The sequence below is a fragment of the Vigna umbellata genome, chromosome 3 (genome assembly GCF_029865625.1).
Source record: "Vigna umbellata cultivar VRB3 chromosome 3, Vumbellata_1.0, whole genome shotgun sequence".
NCBI lineage: Eukaryota > Viridiplantae > Streptophyta > Magnoliopsida > Fabales > Fabaceae > Vigna > Vigna umbellata.
Window position 1 is genome coordinate 23962740 of NC_142167.1, and position 13835 is coordinate 23976574.

The 13835-nt window shown below is 33.0% G+C and overlaps 1 protein-coding gene and 1 pseudogene across 2 annotated transcripts; one reads left to right on the plus strand and one right to left on the minus strand.

Annotated features, from left to right (window-relative positions):
- Nucleotides 1-1224: 1224 nt before the first annotated feature.
- Nucleotides 1225-3511, minus strand: LOC148202015 (S-type anion channel SLAH4 pseudogene; annotated as a pseudogene).
- Nucleotides 3512-10161: 6650 nt separating this feature from the next.
- On the plus strand, nt 10162-12757 carry LOC148202016 (protein SHI RELATED SEQUENCE 5-like). Of its 2 annotated transcripts, none has more exons than XM_088110067.1 (3): nt 10162-10750; nt 10830-11529; nt 12079-12757. In XM_088110067.1, exons 2-3 carry the CDS (start codon nt 10935-10937, stop codon nt 12432-12434), a joined length of 951 nt encoding a protein of 316 aa, XP_087966193.1. In that variant the 5' UTR covers nt 10162-10750; nt 10830-10934; the 3' UTR covers nt 12435-12757. The 2 variants fall into 2 exon arrangements, with proteins under 2 accessions (XP_087966193.1, XP_087966194.1); XM_088110068.1 differs by having other exon boundaries at nt 10162-10743.
- Nucleotides 12758-13835: the final 1078 nt, after the last annotated feature.

The following is a 13835-nucleotide window of genomic DNA, read 5'->3' on the forward strand; positions in this document are numbered from 1 at the left end:
TCAAATATAACAAAATAAGAACGATTTATTGAGGAAGAGTTAAAAATGATATGAACAAGACAAAAAAGAAAGGAGAGAGAGACTAGAGTTAGGTTAAGAAAAAAAATGAAAGTGCATTAGATAATTATAAAAAAGAGAAAAAATTTCCCTTTGTGTTTTAGCATTATGAGAAAGTTTGGAGCAGGAAAAAGCTTTGGAACTATATGGAGGAGTCTCCAAAGTTTGATATCTAGGATCCGAACAGGATCCGGACCCTTCTACCCAAAAATATATAACACACAAGGTATGTTGGTATAATTGTGTTTTACTATACGTGAAACTGGTGGGTTTTGATTTTTTATTTTATTTTATAATTTTTCTCATATTTCTAACATTTGGAAATTATTCTTTTGATGTGTCAAATTTGGTTCTAATTTCGATCAAATTAAAATTATCTTTATTTTTCTAAAATCTTAATTGACTGATTTTGGTTCTAATATTTATTTTAAGATAGATTATTATTTTTTTAAGTTCATTATTTAAGTTTTTTTAATTATTTATCTAAAAGTCAAGATTATTAATAAAAAATTAAATATATAATCATTGTAATTTTACTCATAATCGTTATGTACCTATCTTTCCTTATAAACCTTTTCAGGAGTTAGAAAGAGTAGTTTATTTTATTTTATTTTTCAATTTGCATATTATCCTATCTTCTTTTGTACTTTCTTTTAAATCCTTCGGAGGATATTTAAGTATTTTTGAAAGAGAAAAATATAAACAATAATAAAATAAAATTTTATTCCTTAACTAAAATTATTACTTATAAAGTTATGTAAATAATGATTTTTTTACTGATTTTTCTAAAGTTTTGTTTTTAATTAATACTTTATGAAAATGATTTTTTTTTCTCTCTCATATATAGAGAAATTTCATCTAAAACTTGTATAATAATTTATATAATTGAGATATAGAAAGGAAAAAAGGAAAAATAGTGTTTAAAGTAATGAAAATTTATACATATATTTTATCAATCATTGATATGTTTCAATATAGTCGGTGAGATATTAATCTTAAATGGGAAATTGTGATTAAATTAAGATTAATTTTAATCCTATTTATTGTTGGCATTATAGTGTGAATTTAAGTTTTATAATTGAAAATTATAAAGTTAGATGATATTTAAAACAGAACCCAGAAATTTGAAGTTAGAGGTGGTGTTAATTTTTAATAGGGCTTGTTACATTACATTACAAGGATTGACTGAGAAAGCTTGGAAGGATATATATCCACTAGAAGCATGTTAAAGTTGAGAAGAGTAAACATGGTGAGAGCAAGAGAGACAAGAACAGAAAGAGCCAACAGAAAGAGCATTAGAATGTGAGAAAAAGTTCCTTTCACTTCTTCTGCATAATCTGCTGAAACAAGAGCAAGTGCAGTAATGGGAAATGAGTAATCCCACCATGCAACGTTGAACCTTCTCATTGATCTCCAGAATAGGTTTGGCCTGCAAATCTGCTTATGGATGTTGATTATCATCAATATATAATTGTTTCATATAAAAACATATGCGCAGGCTACAAGAGAATGAGTACATTCCAATTTTATTTGGTATTTATTTAATGAATAAATCTCTCTATCACTAAATATCTAGATGGAAGTTTTGTCATTTACTTGAAAGATGAATCGGATTGATAGATCCCCACATACTGCAAAATTTTATTTAATTCCAAGCTATTGTAACAGTATCAGCCTGTATGTTTTTTCATTTTAGGGATGGGAAAGAGACCATTATTAATTGCATGGATGAAAGTAATAACTAGAGTTAAATACAGGGTGTCTTTCTTCTCCTCTGTTCAACCACCTTTCCCGTTTTCCACCAAAAAAATTTACAGATAAAACTGAAATCAAACACACAGTCTAAGAAATTTACCATCGTGATGATGTACTAGGAAATAAATTTCCAGCCTTTGTAATTTTATAATGGAAAAAAGTTACTGGACATACTATTATCATTTGATAATCCATCACAAAAGTGATATTATTATTATTTTAATAAAAATATTTTTTTAATATTTAAAAAAAAGGAAAAAAATGAATGAAAGATAATATTAAAAGAGAGTAAAAACTTCTTTCATGTAAAAATACCATCATCCATTATAATCTACTGCTATTAAAAAGTGGGGGAAACTGAGATATTCGAGATATTTATTAAATAATTCACAGTTTTGGATTTTTTTTATCATTTTATCGAGCTTATAAACAGTTCGTAAACTAGCAAAGAAAAGAGACAAAAAAAGACAGATTTATTTTATTTTTATATTTATTTTAAACAATTTAACAAAAGTAGTATATAATTATACATACCAGGACACAAAAATTACAAATAAAATCAAAGATAGAAGTTAAATAAAATAAAATAAAATATAGTATAAAATTTATACACTCATCCAATCATTATGGAATGGGATGTTAACTTTTATGCTAACAACGGTTGCAAAAGAAGATAAAATATATTTTAATCTGTCGATAATATAAACACCATATTGTAAATGTCTTCCAAGAAATGTGTATTAAAATGTCAGTTATCAAAGTCCTTTGGAGAATAATTTTTGAACAGCACACGTAGAGGAACTAATCTTACCAGTGAGAGGAATAGGAAAATGGATAGAAAGAAGAGCATCTTGGAAGCAGTGTCAAAGGTTCCAACAATGGATTCCCAAGCCAAGCTTGCTACGCTAGGCGCTGCAATGAACAAGAACAAAACTGGCCTTAACAATACTGGAACCCCATCTCTACCCGATAATCGCTGATAAAGCGTAACAAACAGCACCACGTAATGCACTATCCCCACCGAAAACAACCACAACGCACACTCTTTCCATCCCATGTGCGCAGCAGCCTGTGCTCCAACCAAGTTCCCTATCACTGACACCTGGCTCGTCGGATTCCCCGCCGCAGAGGATAAAACCCTCTTCCCCTTCGTCAACCACTGTCCGTAGATCTTCACGTCAAGCACCACCACCGGCACCGCAAACACCCACCACAGAACCATGTACAAGGTGGTTTTGGGCGCCACGAACGCCGCTGATTCAAGCAAGAGAAGCCACGAAATCCAGGGGGCGAAGAAGTAGTTAACCCCCACAGGGTGCAAGAACTCGGCCTTCACCATCTTAAAGAAAAAAAAGCATCTTAGGAGGTAGAGGAGGGAGAGTAACACTAGAGTGAAAAGGGAGAAAGACCAGAGTGCATAGACAGCCACTGAAGGAAGCGTGGAAAGCACGTGCGGTAGAGTGGTTTTGTCTTGTGCCGATGTCATTACCGTCTTCCACAGTAATGCTTGGCTTCCGAGGGAAAGGCTTATTCTGAAGTAGCCTGCATGGAATCTGGTTAGAACAGACATTAGGAGCTTTGAGAAAGAGGTTGAATGTTGGTGATTGCTGAAACTGTCGCTGTGGCTACAAACGTTTGAGGTTGTCATGGTCGTGTCTACCACAAGTTCAATCTGAAATGGCGAACCTTGGGTTGCCATGCCCTCGTTGTCGAACTCGTAGAAGAAGAGTTTTTGTGAGAGGGAATTCATGCAATGCAAGGGTTTTGTAAGATTAGAACATGAGCCATAGGAATGTGCAAGTGGGAGTTTAAAAATAAATTATAGAAGCTCTGTTTTTGTTTATTTTGATTCAAACAAGGGAATAGGGTGATCCTTTTCAGTTGCTTTGGCACGTCGTAGCTGGACAATAATACAGTATAGTATGTATGTGTGTGTCTCTCTCTCTCGTATATATTTAATGTTGTTCTCAGAATTTTATGTTTCTGCTATCACTTGTTGCACGAGGCATGAATGTACACGGGTGTGTCTCATGATTCATGAATCAAGCAATCAGGAAGACTTTAAAGGGCTGCAAAATGTAACATAAGTCCAACTATTTTTTCAACTTTATGAGATTGGGATATATTGTGTCATCAATTTGGTTTCTAGAAGAGAATATTCGTGGATTCTTTAATAAATTATTATTTTTAAGAGAAATACATTACCATGTTTAAATTTTGTCATTATTTAATTTAATTTTATACCATTCAAACACTAAATTAAGCTGCAATGTTATAACATCGAAGTCCTTGTTGTTATTCTGCTGTTCCCTTTCATGAACGTGATTCTCGATTCTGCTTACCTCATTTCCTAGTTTCTCTTGCCGACGAATCTTGTCGAGTGTTTACTTTCTCCAACAAACAGGGAAGTGAGGATAAAGTCCTAATAAAATAAATTTAAAAATAATAAAGTATTAATAAGTACTTCAAATCACCTTCTGAAGTATGTATGCCTTTTAAAAAGTAATTTCAGTAACATTAAAAAAGGCACATCTAATATCAATACCACGAAAATGCAACTTCGTAACATACTTTGGACGAATTCGATATTGCAATAATTTACCGACGAACATGCACAATATCGTGTTGATGGAAAACACTGTCGATATAAAAATTGTAAAGTTTTATAGGAAAAAATAAATAAAATATACAAAATGAAATTTTGATCAAATTCGGCTATTTTTTTATAAAGAGGAAAAAAGGGGGGAAATATATATAAACCTGTAGATAATAACGTAGATGACGTGTAAAGAATAATAAATAAGGATGCTAAAAAATAAGTTTCTGAAAGAGAATGGAGTTGCTACTTGCAGACACACTTTTCGTATGGTAAAAAAACACGTGAATGGAATTGGATCCATTTTCAAACCTCCAAGGTTCAAGAAAAACAGTTAGGCCCAAAAATGCGTTTACTATAGGACCCGAATATTCTACAGGTCCACTGAAAAGTGCCGATATCTAGAACCCGAACAGGATTCGGGCCCTTTTATTCCCAAGTAGATAAAGTATGTTGATATAATTGTGTTTTACTATGTGTAAAATCAGTGAGTTTTAATTTATTTGATTTTATAAAATAATTATTTTCATATTTGTAACATTTTAAAATATTTTTTTAATGTGTGAAATTCGGTTTTAGATTCTATAAAAGAAGTATTATTATCTTTGTCCTTCTAAACTTTGGAATAATTGATTTTGGTCCCCTAATATTTATTTTAAGATAGATGAATAATATTTTGAGTTGACACATCAAGAATATGTCACTTTTAGATGGGATTGACCTAAATTAAAAGGATGCCTTTTGGAAAGAAATCATTACTGGATAGTCATTAAATGACCCAGAATGACCGTCTAATAGTTTGATAAATATTTCAAAACGTTCACAAAAATGCTTGTACAGAATAATTAAAGTTGGTACAAGTGTAAACTATACAATAGTGCAATACTCAGACTTTATACTGACTGATATAAAAAATAAATCCAGTGGTCAAGTCTAATTTAAAACAAGTACATAAATTGTGAACAACTATTTTTTTTTTGACAATTAAGTCATTTTTATAAGTTTAATAAAAAATTATATAACTTTCTTTTTTGTCTTTTAACATATTGTAATAGAATGGAATAAAAAATAATGGTATGAAAAGATATTGGATGTATAGAAGAATAAGTTCAGTAGAAAGATGTAACGTCAACCAACGAGATCTAAGTTCAATCACACAAACAATAATTTGATTAAGAAAAACCACAGAAAAACAAATCTTCATAAGATAATTATAACTGCTTAGGTGACACTAAGTAAAAGTCTAAACCGATTGATGTTGAAAAATCAACGGATGAGTTATGGTTAAAATGAAATGTCATTCAAACTCAAAAGTAACTGATTCTTTCCAAAATGCAATAAGATGCAGCACTTGATTAATCATCTCCACTCTTTATTTAAAATATTAAGATAATAGATTAATAAATATTCATTTGTATGTGTTGTTCCACTTTCTAGTTTTTGTTTAATGAAATTTGAATCCGGACTAATAATACGTATTAAAAACATAAAAGAAATAGTTATATTAAAAGAAATATGTATTAAAAACGTAAAAGAAATGAAATAAGTATATTTGAATGGAAGGTATGGGTTAAAAGAAAAGGCAGAAAGGGCAATGATGGGTACTTAAGGAAGGTAAATAATTTAGTTAGGGACAGGGCGAAGAGACTTTGGAATTGGTCGACAATCGAATGATGAAATGGAATGGAAGAAAAGAGAAGAAAAAAAAAGAAGGTTACGTCTTCTCAAGCCTTTAGGTCTCCTGTTTCCAACAATCATGGCACACCCAATATCTTAATCTCTGTAATTCTCACACCATTAGCCACCAACTTCATTATCAATCATTCATTCAAGGCTTAATCAACCCGTTTGATTTTGGGACACATTTCTTAATCCAGAGCTGTCGGTCCTGTTGTCGACCACGAAGGATTAAGACATGAGAGAATCATTTTAATGTATCTAATAATAGTAAAATAGTGATGAGAATTTAAAGGAAAATGATTTGGTTCCTCGGGCCCCAAATAAGAAATTAATTTAGAATTGAAAAGTTTGGTTATGTGAAGGATAGAATAGTAGCATTTGCATCTGGCAGCCATTGGTTAATTGTTCATAAAAGTTTTTAACATGTCAAAGCCATATTAGCTTAGGTTAGACTTTGAAGACCCATAGGTCCTGTCCTTAGCTCTGTTACCTGGTTCCGTTATATTATTGAGCCCAATTATTTACCTGTTACCTATCTTAAATTAATTACGTTCCTCTTCACGTGACACTGAATCATTCACCTTTACATTTTGTTTTCCACGCTGCACCCAACTCTCCCTTTTCTACTATTATTTTATTTACTTCGAATAAAAAAAAAAAGTACTACTTGACTGATATTTGAATGTTTTTATGTTTAGAATTTCATGTATGAGTTTAAGTTTCATAAAAATAGAAAGTAAAGCTTCGTATAAATTAAAGATTCATTAACTTATTTTTTAAATTTTTTTATGTTAATCTTTTATGAAGTTATATTCAGATTTCACTTATATTATATCTTCAAATTTTGGTTTCAAATATCTTTTATCATATCCACTCGTAATCCGTCCTTAAATCAATAAGGAAAATTACAATATTATCAAAAACTCATCCCACAGAGCTTCACTCTGATTCTAACAAAAACAATTCAATTTATATACATGATTTTTTTAAACATTGATACCTTAGCCATTTAGTTCTAGAGAAACAATGCCTACATTGCAATAAGAATAAAAAAGGATTATAAATTCTACTATAAATATACTGCCACATTTTTCAAATTTCAAAATATAACTAGCCATTAATTAAGGGAAAATGATACTTGAACAACCATTTTTGACAATATTTAGACACGCGCACACGTGTCAAAATCTGAGTGGTCCATTTTCATTTAATTTTTCCAACTGGACCACTCAGATTTTGACACGTGTGCGCGTGTCTAAATGTTGTCAAAAATGGTTGTTCAAGTGTCATTTTCCTTAATTAAGTTCCAAACTGAATTATAGAGAACATAAATTCAGAATCAATTATTTTTAAAAATAATGATACTAAGAACTTCATGCAGTTAATGATGAATGAAAGATTAATTAATTTGTGTACTTTTTTGTGGGCGGAAGTTCAGGCTGTGGATCGAATCTTATCGGTAATCTTTAGGTTTTTTAAATTGTTGAATTTTGGATTAATTTTAAATTTTTCTGGATTAATTTCTTATGTACTTTTAGGATTTGTTTTCCTATATATTAAAATTAATTAATGCTAGTACAAAAAGGCTTTCTAACATTAAGTTTATATATATATGGTCTAGATACGTATATTTTACGGGAGATAAACACCGACAAGATTTTTTATAATAAACTACCATGTCACCACACAATAAATTTTACCTCGTTCCATTTAATACTTACTAAATTAGGTTTGCTTATATATTTACTTATATGTGACTAATTTATTTGTTTTTGTCTACCATATAACTTTTCATTTGCATTTATGTGTGCGGTAAGTGTAGTAAAATACTGTCGAAACCATGGAAAGATTAGTTCTTTAAACAAATTTTGACTTATTGACAACGATAATATTAAAAAGTGGTAAAAATTATTGAAATATGAATTCAAAATTATGAATTAGATAAACAGAAATATTTTATAAAAAAACATGAAATTACTATTTAGAAAAAAAATGGGAAATAGAGAACGATAGTTCTTTGAAAAAAAGAAGAAAGAGGTTGATACACAAAATTAATTGAAGATGAAGTTTTTGTAGAATACAAATCTGCTCAAAACTTATATATATATATATATATATATATATATATATATATATATATATATATATATATATATATATATATATAATTTTTCTTTTGGAAATCTATGATAAAAAGAATTATTAATACTTTTGTACTCGCCTAAATTAAAAATCACAATTACATAAAAAAAATACTTATATTATTAATTATCAACCTCTATATTTTCTAACAATTTTTTTTACTAATGGTAAATCTCTTTTATCATTTATTTCAAAAAAATTATTTAAAGTTGTTCCAATTGTTTTTATTTCCTCCACTCCAATAGCAATTGCTATCTAACATTTATTATGTTAAATTCTTTTGAAAACACCTTAAATTTTGTTCCCTAATTATATATATAGGTTTTCAAGGTGGTCCAATACATTTTATAAAGATCATCTTATAATCTTTCCCTTTAGTCAATGTGTGTCCTAGATTTAGTTCTCATTGACATAAAAAAGTAATTTAAAACTTATAATTACTGAAATCACTTTTAATTGTTAGTATAAATGAAAAGAATCCATACAATTTTATTTGTTTTTGAAATAAAATAGTTCACTTTTAATTATAATTTTCACGGAAAATAACGTGTCTTTGGTTTGTTTTTTTTTTAATATGACTTCTATATTAAGTATAGAGCTTTACTCTTTAACCCACACTAAACTTGTTTGGTTGTCTTCCGAGTCTGATCCAGCACTAATATTCCAGTATTCGCTGCTATAAATTCGGAACACGAGCAAACAACAATCATATTCTACTACTCATGCTTGTTGAATAAAATACAAAAACAAAGAAAAACTATATACTACTAAACGACTTGCTACACACGCTGTAAGAAATACGATTCATGAGAGAAAAACAAACTCACGCAAAATAAGGGAAACGTGCATGATTATTGACTACATTCTCAACTCAAAAACCATTATGTGTATAAACTAAATTTATTTTTGCACCAAGTCAACAATTTAACTCTTTCTTTATGATTCATCAATTCGTAATCACCAATGTGAATTCAAAATACACATAACTATAATACGATGATGAAATTCTAGTATTGTATGAATGTTTCCTTTTTTGAGTTGGTGAAAATGAAGAGCATCGGAGTACCCCACTTGTTAGCGAGAAATGGCCCGTGTGCGATTTCCATGTAGACGACACGGGATGTATTTCCTGGGTCATGTCTGGCCAAATTTTGCATCACAGGTGTTGACCTCTCACGGAGAAACTCTTTTTCTATTGCCTCCAATGAATTTTCCATCCATTAACATATTATTATGCCACATTGCGAGTCAATCATATAATCATTATGCCAAGAATTTTGAGGTGGAATACGAGGCATGGGACAGATAACACAGCGGGAGTAGTAAACCATTTCATAAATACTCCCAACACCTACCCCACACTCCCTTTCCAATACTTCTACTTCTATTTATTACCTTTTATATCTTTATTAAATTAAACATCTTTTATATATAACCATTAATAAATCTATATTGTAATTTTATGACAAAGAAAGTGTAATTCATAAAAAATATTTACTGTCATTTTAAAATATCCTTTATGATATTGAACAAGACTTGAGAGTTAGAAAATATGGCTACTTATGCTAGGGTAAGAGTTATGAGAGCCGTTGGATAGTAAGGGGTGAAAGATTTGAGCGGTGAAAGGAGGGACGTAGATGCATGTTGATGGTTGATGGTTGAGTGGTGCACAGTACTGGTATTCCACAATGGGGAAGATTGCTTCAGAGACGTTAAAAATAAGAGAAAAAAAATCTTAATTTATGGGGACGGTCAGAGAAAGTACCAGCGGGTTTTCCGGTGCAAGGACGAATAAGCAAAAGCTGGTGATATGACACGTGGAGTAGTAGTGTCCGTTGGATGGTCAAAGCACAGTTGTGGTTCACTCATCCCGGCCGAGATTTATTGAAACTGAAAGAGAACTGTAGAGAAATGCTAAGTGATAGATTTTCATGTTCCTCCACGCACACATGACACACTACCACCTATCTCTTCTCTCTCTCTCTTTCACACACACACTCTCATCAGATGACAGTACCACACTCCCAGTTAGACAGGGCAAGACACCATGGAAACAAAGCTAGCTTGAATTCCTCTCGTGCAGCGTAGGATAGAGCAGTCTAAAGTCTAAACTAGAAAGCAAAGAGGTAGAGAGAGATTGTGTGGGATTGGTGAGACGATATTCATAAATGAGACTTATACAGTAGAGTAGATGGGTGCAGTTACCGTGGCGGCGTAGCAGAAGCTCTAATTCCGTGCCATAATTGCTTCTAAGGGAATTCGGTTTCACCAACTCCAAATCCTCTCTTCTTTACACATTTGATAATTCCTGTGTTTTCTTTAATTTACGTCTTTTTCTTTTTTTGGTGAGAAACAGTTTCCCCCAAAAGCTGCAAAAACTCAACCAGCCCAGAGAAGATCATATTTCAGACGCCCCACCACACAACACATCACACCCACATACTAAGACTGAATAAGACAAAAAAAAAAAAAAGAGAAAGAAAAGAAAACGATCGGGTCAAAAATTACTAGTAGTAAGCAGTAAGCAAACCTAGCAGTGTTTTTTTTTTTTTTTTTTTTGTATGTGCAAGGTTAGCCTTAATTAACCCAAAATTTACAGCTGTAGCCCCGATCTTGGGTAAAAGATTTTAAGATTGGGCGAAGGTTCTGCTATGGATATTGTGTCTGAATTGGGGAAAATCGTTTCAGCTTTGGGGTGCAACAAATGGCCGGGTTCTTCTCTCTAGGTGGAACTAGAAGGGGAGGTCCACAAAACAAGGAAGAGGGAGAGGTGGAAAAAGGAGATAACAATATCCACAACAACAACGGGAATAACCTATTGTTGTTCAGGAACGAGGAGATCTACAACAAGGGGTTCGAGATATGGCCAGAGTCGTATCAGCCCCAAGCTGCACCCCAAAACTTGAGCAACTACTTTGCGTTTGGAGTGGGTCCTAGTCGCAGGAACTGCTCGAGCGTGAACGAGGAGGAGGTTTCGCTCTGTGTGTCTGATGAGTCAACGAGATTTGGATTAACTGTCATGAGGTCCGGAGGTGCAGGAAGCAGCGGCATGAACTGTCAGGACTGTGGTAACCAAGCCAAGAAAGATTGTACACATCTCAGATGCAGGACCTGCTGTAAGACCCGAGGGTTTCAGTGCCAAACCCACGTTAAGAGCACTTGGGTTCCAGCAGCCAAACGCCGCGAACGACAACAACAACTCGCTTCCTTGCAGAGCCCACAACAATTTCGCCCAGAGAATATTCCCAAACGATATCATAGAGACACTCAGCTCGTCTCCGCTCCGCAACCCATCGCAGGTTAACTTTCATATTACATTACAGTATCATCCTCACTCCAAATAAATAAAAAATGGTTTAATTAATTGACTCTCTTCTGTATATAAATGTAACTTTCTTGAGATATGGATTTCAACCTTGTAACTTTTTGAACTAGTCTGCTACCGCTACTACACACAGATGATGATGCACTGAGATCTCGATGTAACACTCATTGTAGTCTTTTATTCTATGACTAGATACAACTGACTAGTCCATAGTATTTGACTGAAAGTATGAAAATGCAACGACGCTCCTTGGTCACCCATCACATTTTTCTCTTGTTTTTTCCGCCCCTCTCTTTCTTCTTTTTTCCATATTCCATCACTGTTTCTGAGTAAAACTGACGAAATTATTTGAGCTCCATCCATGTGAGACTTTGCCAAGACTTTTTTTTTTTTCTTCCTTTTTTCCTCTTGTGATGATAGCGGAAAGTAGAGGGCACACACACAAGTAATTAATATGGTTTAGTTTTGTTTTTTGGATGATTAATTCTTTGATTTAATTAATGTGTGATTTCTTTGTACTTAGGGTTAGAGCTGGGGCATTTCCCACCTGAAGTGAGCACTTCGGCGGTGTTCCGGTGTGTGAGAGTCAGCGCAGTGGACGCTTCAGATGAACAGTGCGCGTACCAAACCTCTGTCAACATCGGAGGGCATGTTTTCAAGGGAATTCTCTACGATCAAGGTCCTGAAAGTTCTTACACCGGTGCAGTTACTGAGGGTTCCTCCGGTGGTGAACCCCGACATCTTGGTTTAATAACCGCCGCAGCCACAGCCACAGCCACAACAGTCGGTGGAAACAACCCATTTGAGCCTTCACTTTACCCCGCTTCGCTGAATGCTTTCATGTCTGGTACACAATTCTTCCATCCCCCAAGGTCCTAAAGACGTCTCTTTCTCTATCTATGCGGACAGTAATTGAAGAAACCGAGTCTTTCTTTCTCTCTTATTTTTTGTCATTAATTGAGTCTGCTTGGAATTATTGATTATGGTTGCTCCTCGGTACATCCATGGAACTTGATGCAAGCTGAAGTAGCTAGCTAGCTAGAAGGAAAAGTAGTTAATAATTCTTAAAAGAATGATTATGCCAATGATTCCAGTGCATGAAATTAAATGGGCCGGGGATAGTTGTTTTGTGTCATCCGAATGTCAATTCAGATTTTCATTGGTATTTTAATTTTATTGGTAAACTCATTGTCACTTTTCAATTCTAGAGCACATACATTTTCATTTTCGTTTTACCGTGACTGTGGGGCTGTGGTGTGTTTGCTTGACACGGACAGCATTTGGATATGTGTGCATCATTGTGTTAAGTAGTGTTTTGCTGAATGTTCTAATTTCTTTATAGTATTTTTCTTTTTCTGGGTTAATGTTGAATGAGCTTTCTGGTTGGTGCTGAACTCGAAGCCACTTTTTCCCGTTTATCCGTTTGCTTGCCAGATCGAAATAGAATGAGTAGGTTTCGTGTGTGGTTTAGCATAGAATTTTAGAGCCTCTTTTTTTCTTTATCTCTTTTACATCTTTTTTATTTCTTTTATTTAAACGATTTATGGGAGAAACTTGCCACCCATGCATTGCGAGCTAATTGGCAATTAAGCATTCTAGCAGTCTAGTGATCGAAACACTGGATGGCTCACTTTCTATGCCTTTTTCCTCCTTAATCGATCGAAATATGCACATATATAACTACACTACGTCTGAATGAAGAATTACAACTAACATTTTCCAACTGTATCGCTGAAAAACAATAAAATTTATCCACTGAAATAGACATCCATGATCCAGGGATGTGACTTGAGTTGGCAAATGTCTTCTTTTGCTCAATGTTTAATGCATCTAAAAGTATGTGCATGTGATGTATGTTTATACATATAAGTGTGTACAGTGCCCAATGAAATAGGTCAAGGTACATACCATATGATAGGGCTAACAATACTTTAATAGACTGCTTGTTTTAGTGCACAAGGGAGAATCAGAAACTCTAGAAAAAATTTCCCTAGTTTTGTAATAACTGGCCCATAACATGTGCTACAGAACCTTCACTTGATTGAGACATACCAGTCTCTTTCTCTTTCATCTAAGATTAATAACATCTTTTTCTGTCATATATTGCCCCTCCAGTTTCTAATTCTTTGATCTTTTTACCAGTGTTGATCATGCTTGTGGAGAAGGTGTTTGAAATAAAGTTGCATGGTTGTACCCTTTTAATTCTCGATCCCGTCATCTATATTGGCAAAATCAACTTTAAAATGTTATTTCTGCTTATCTTTTGTGGATAGTCTCTGT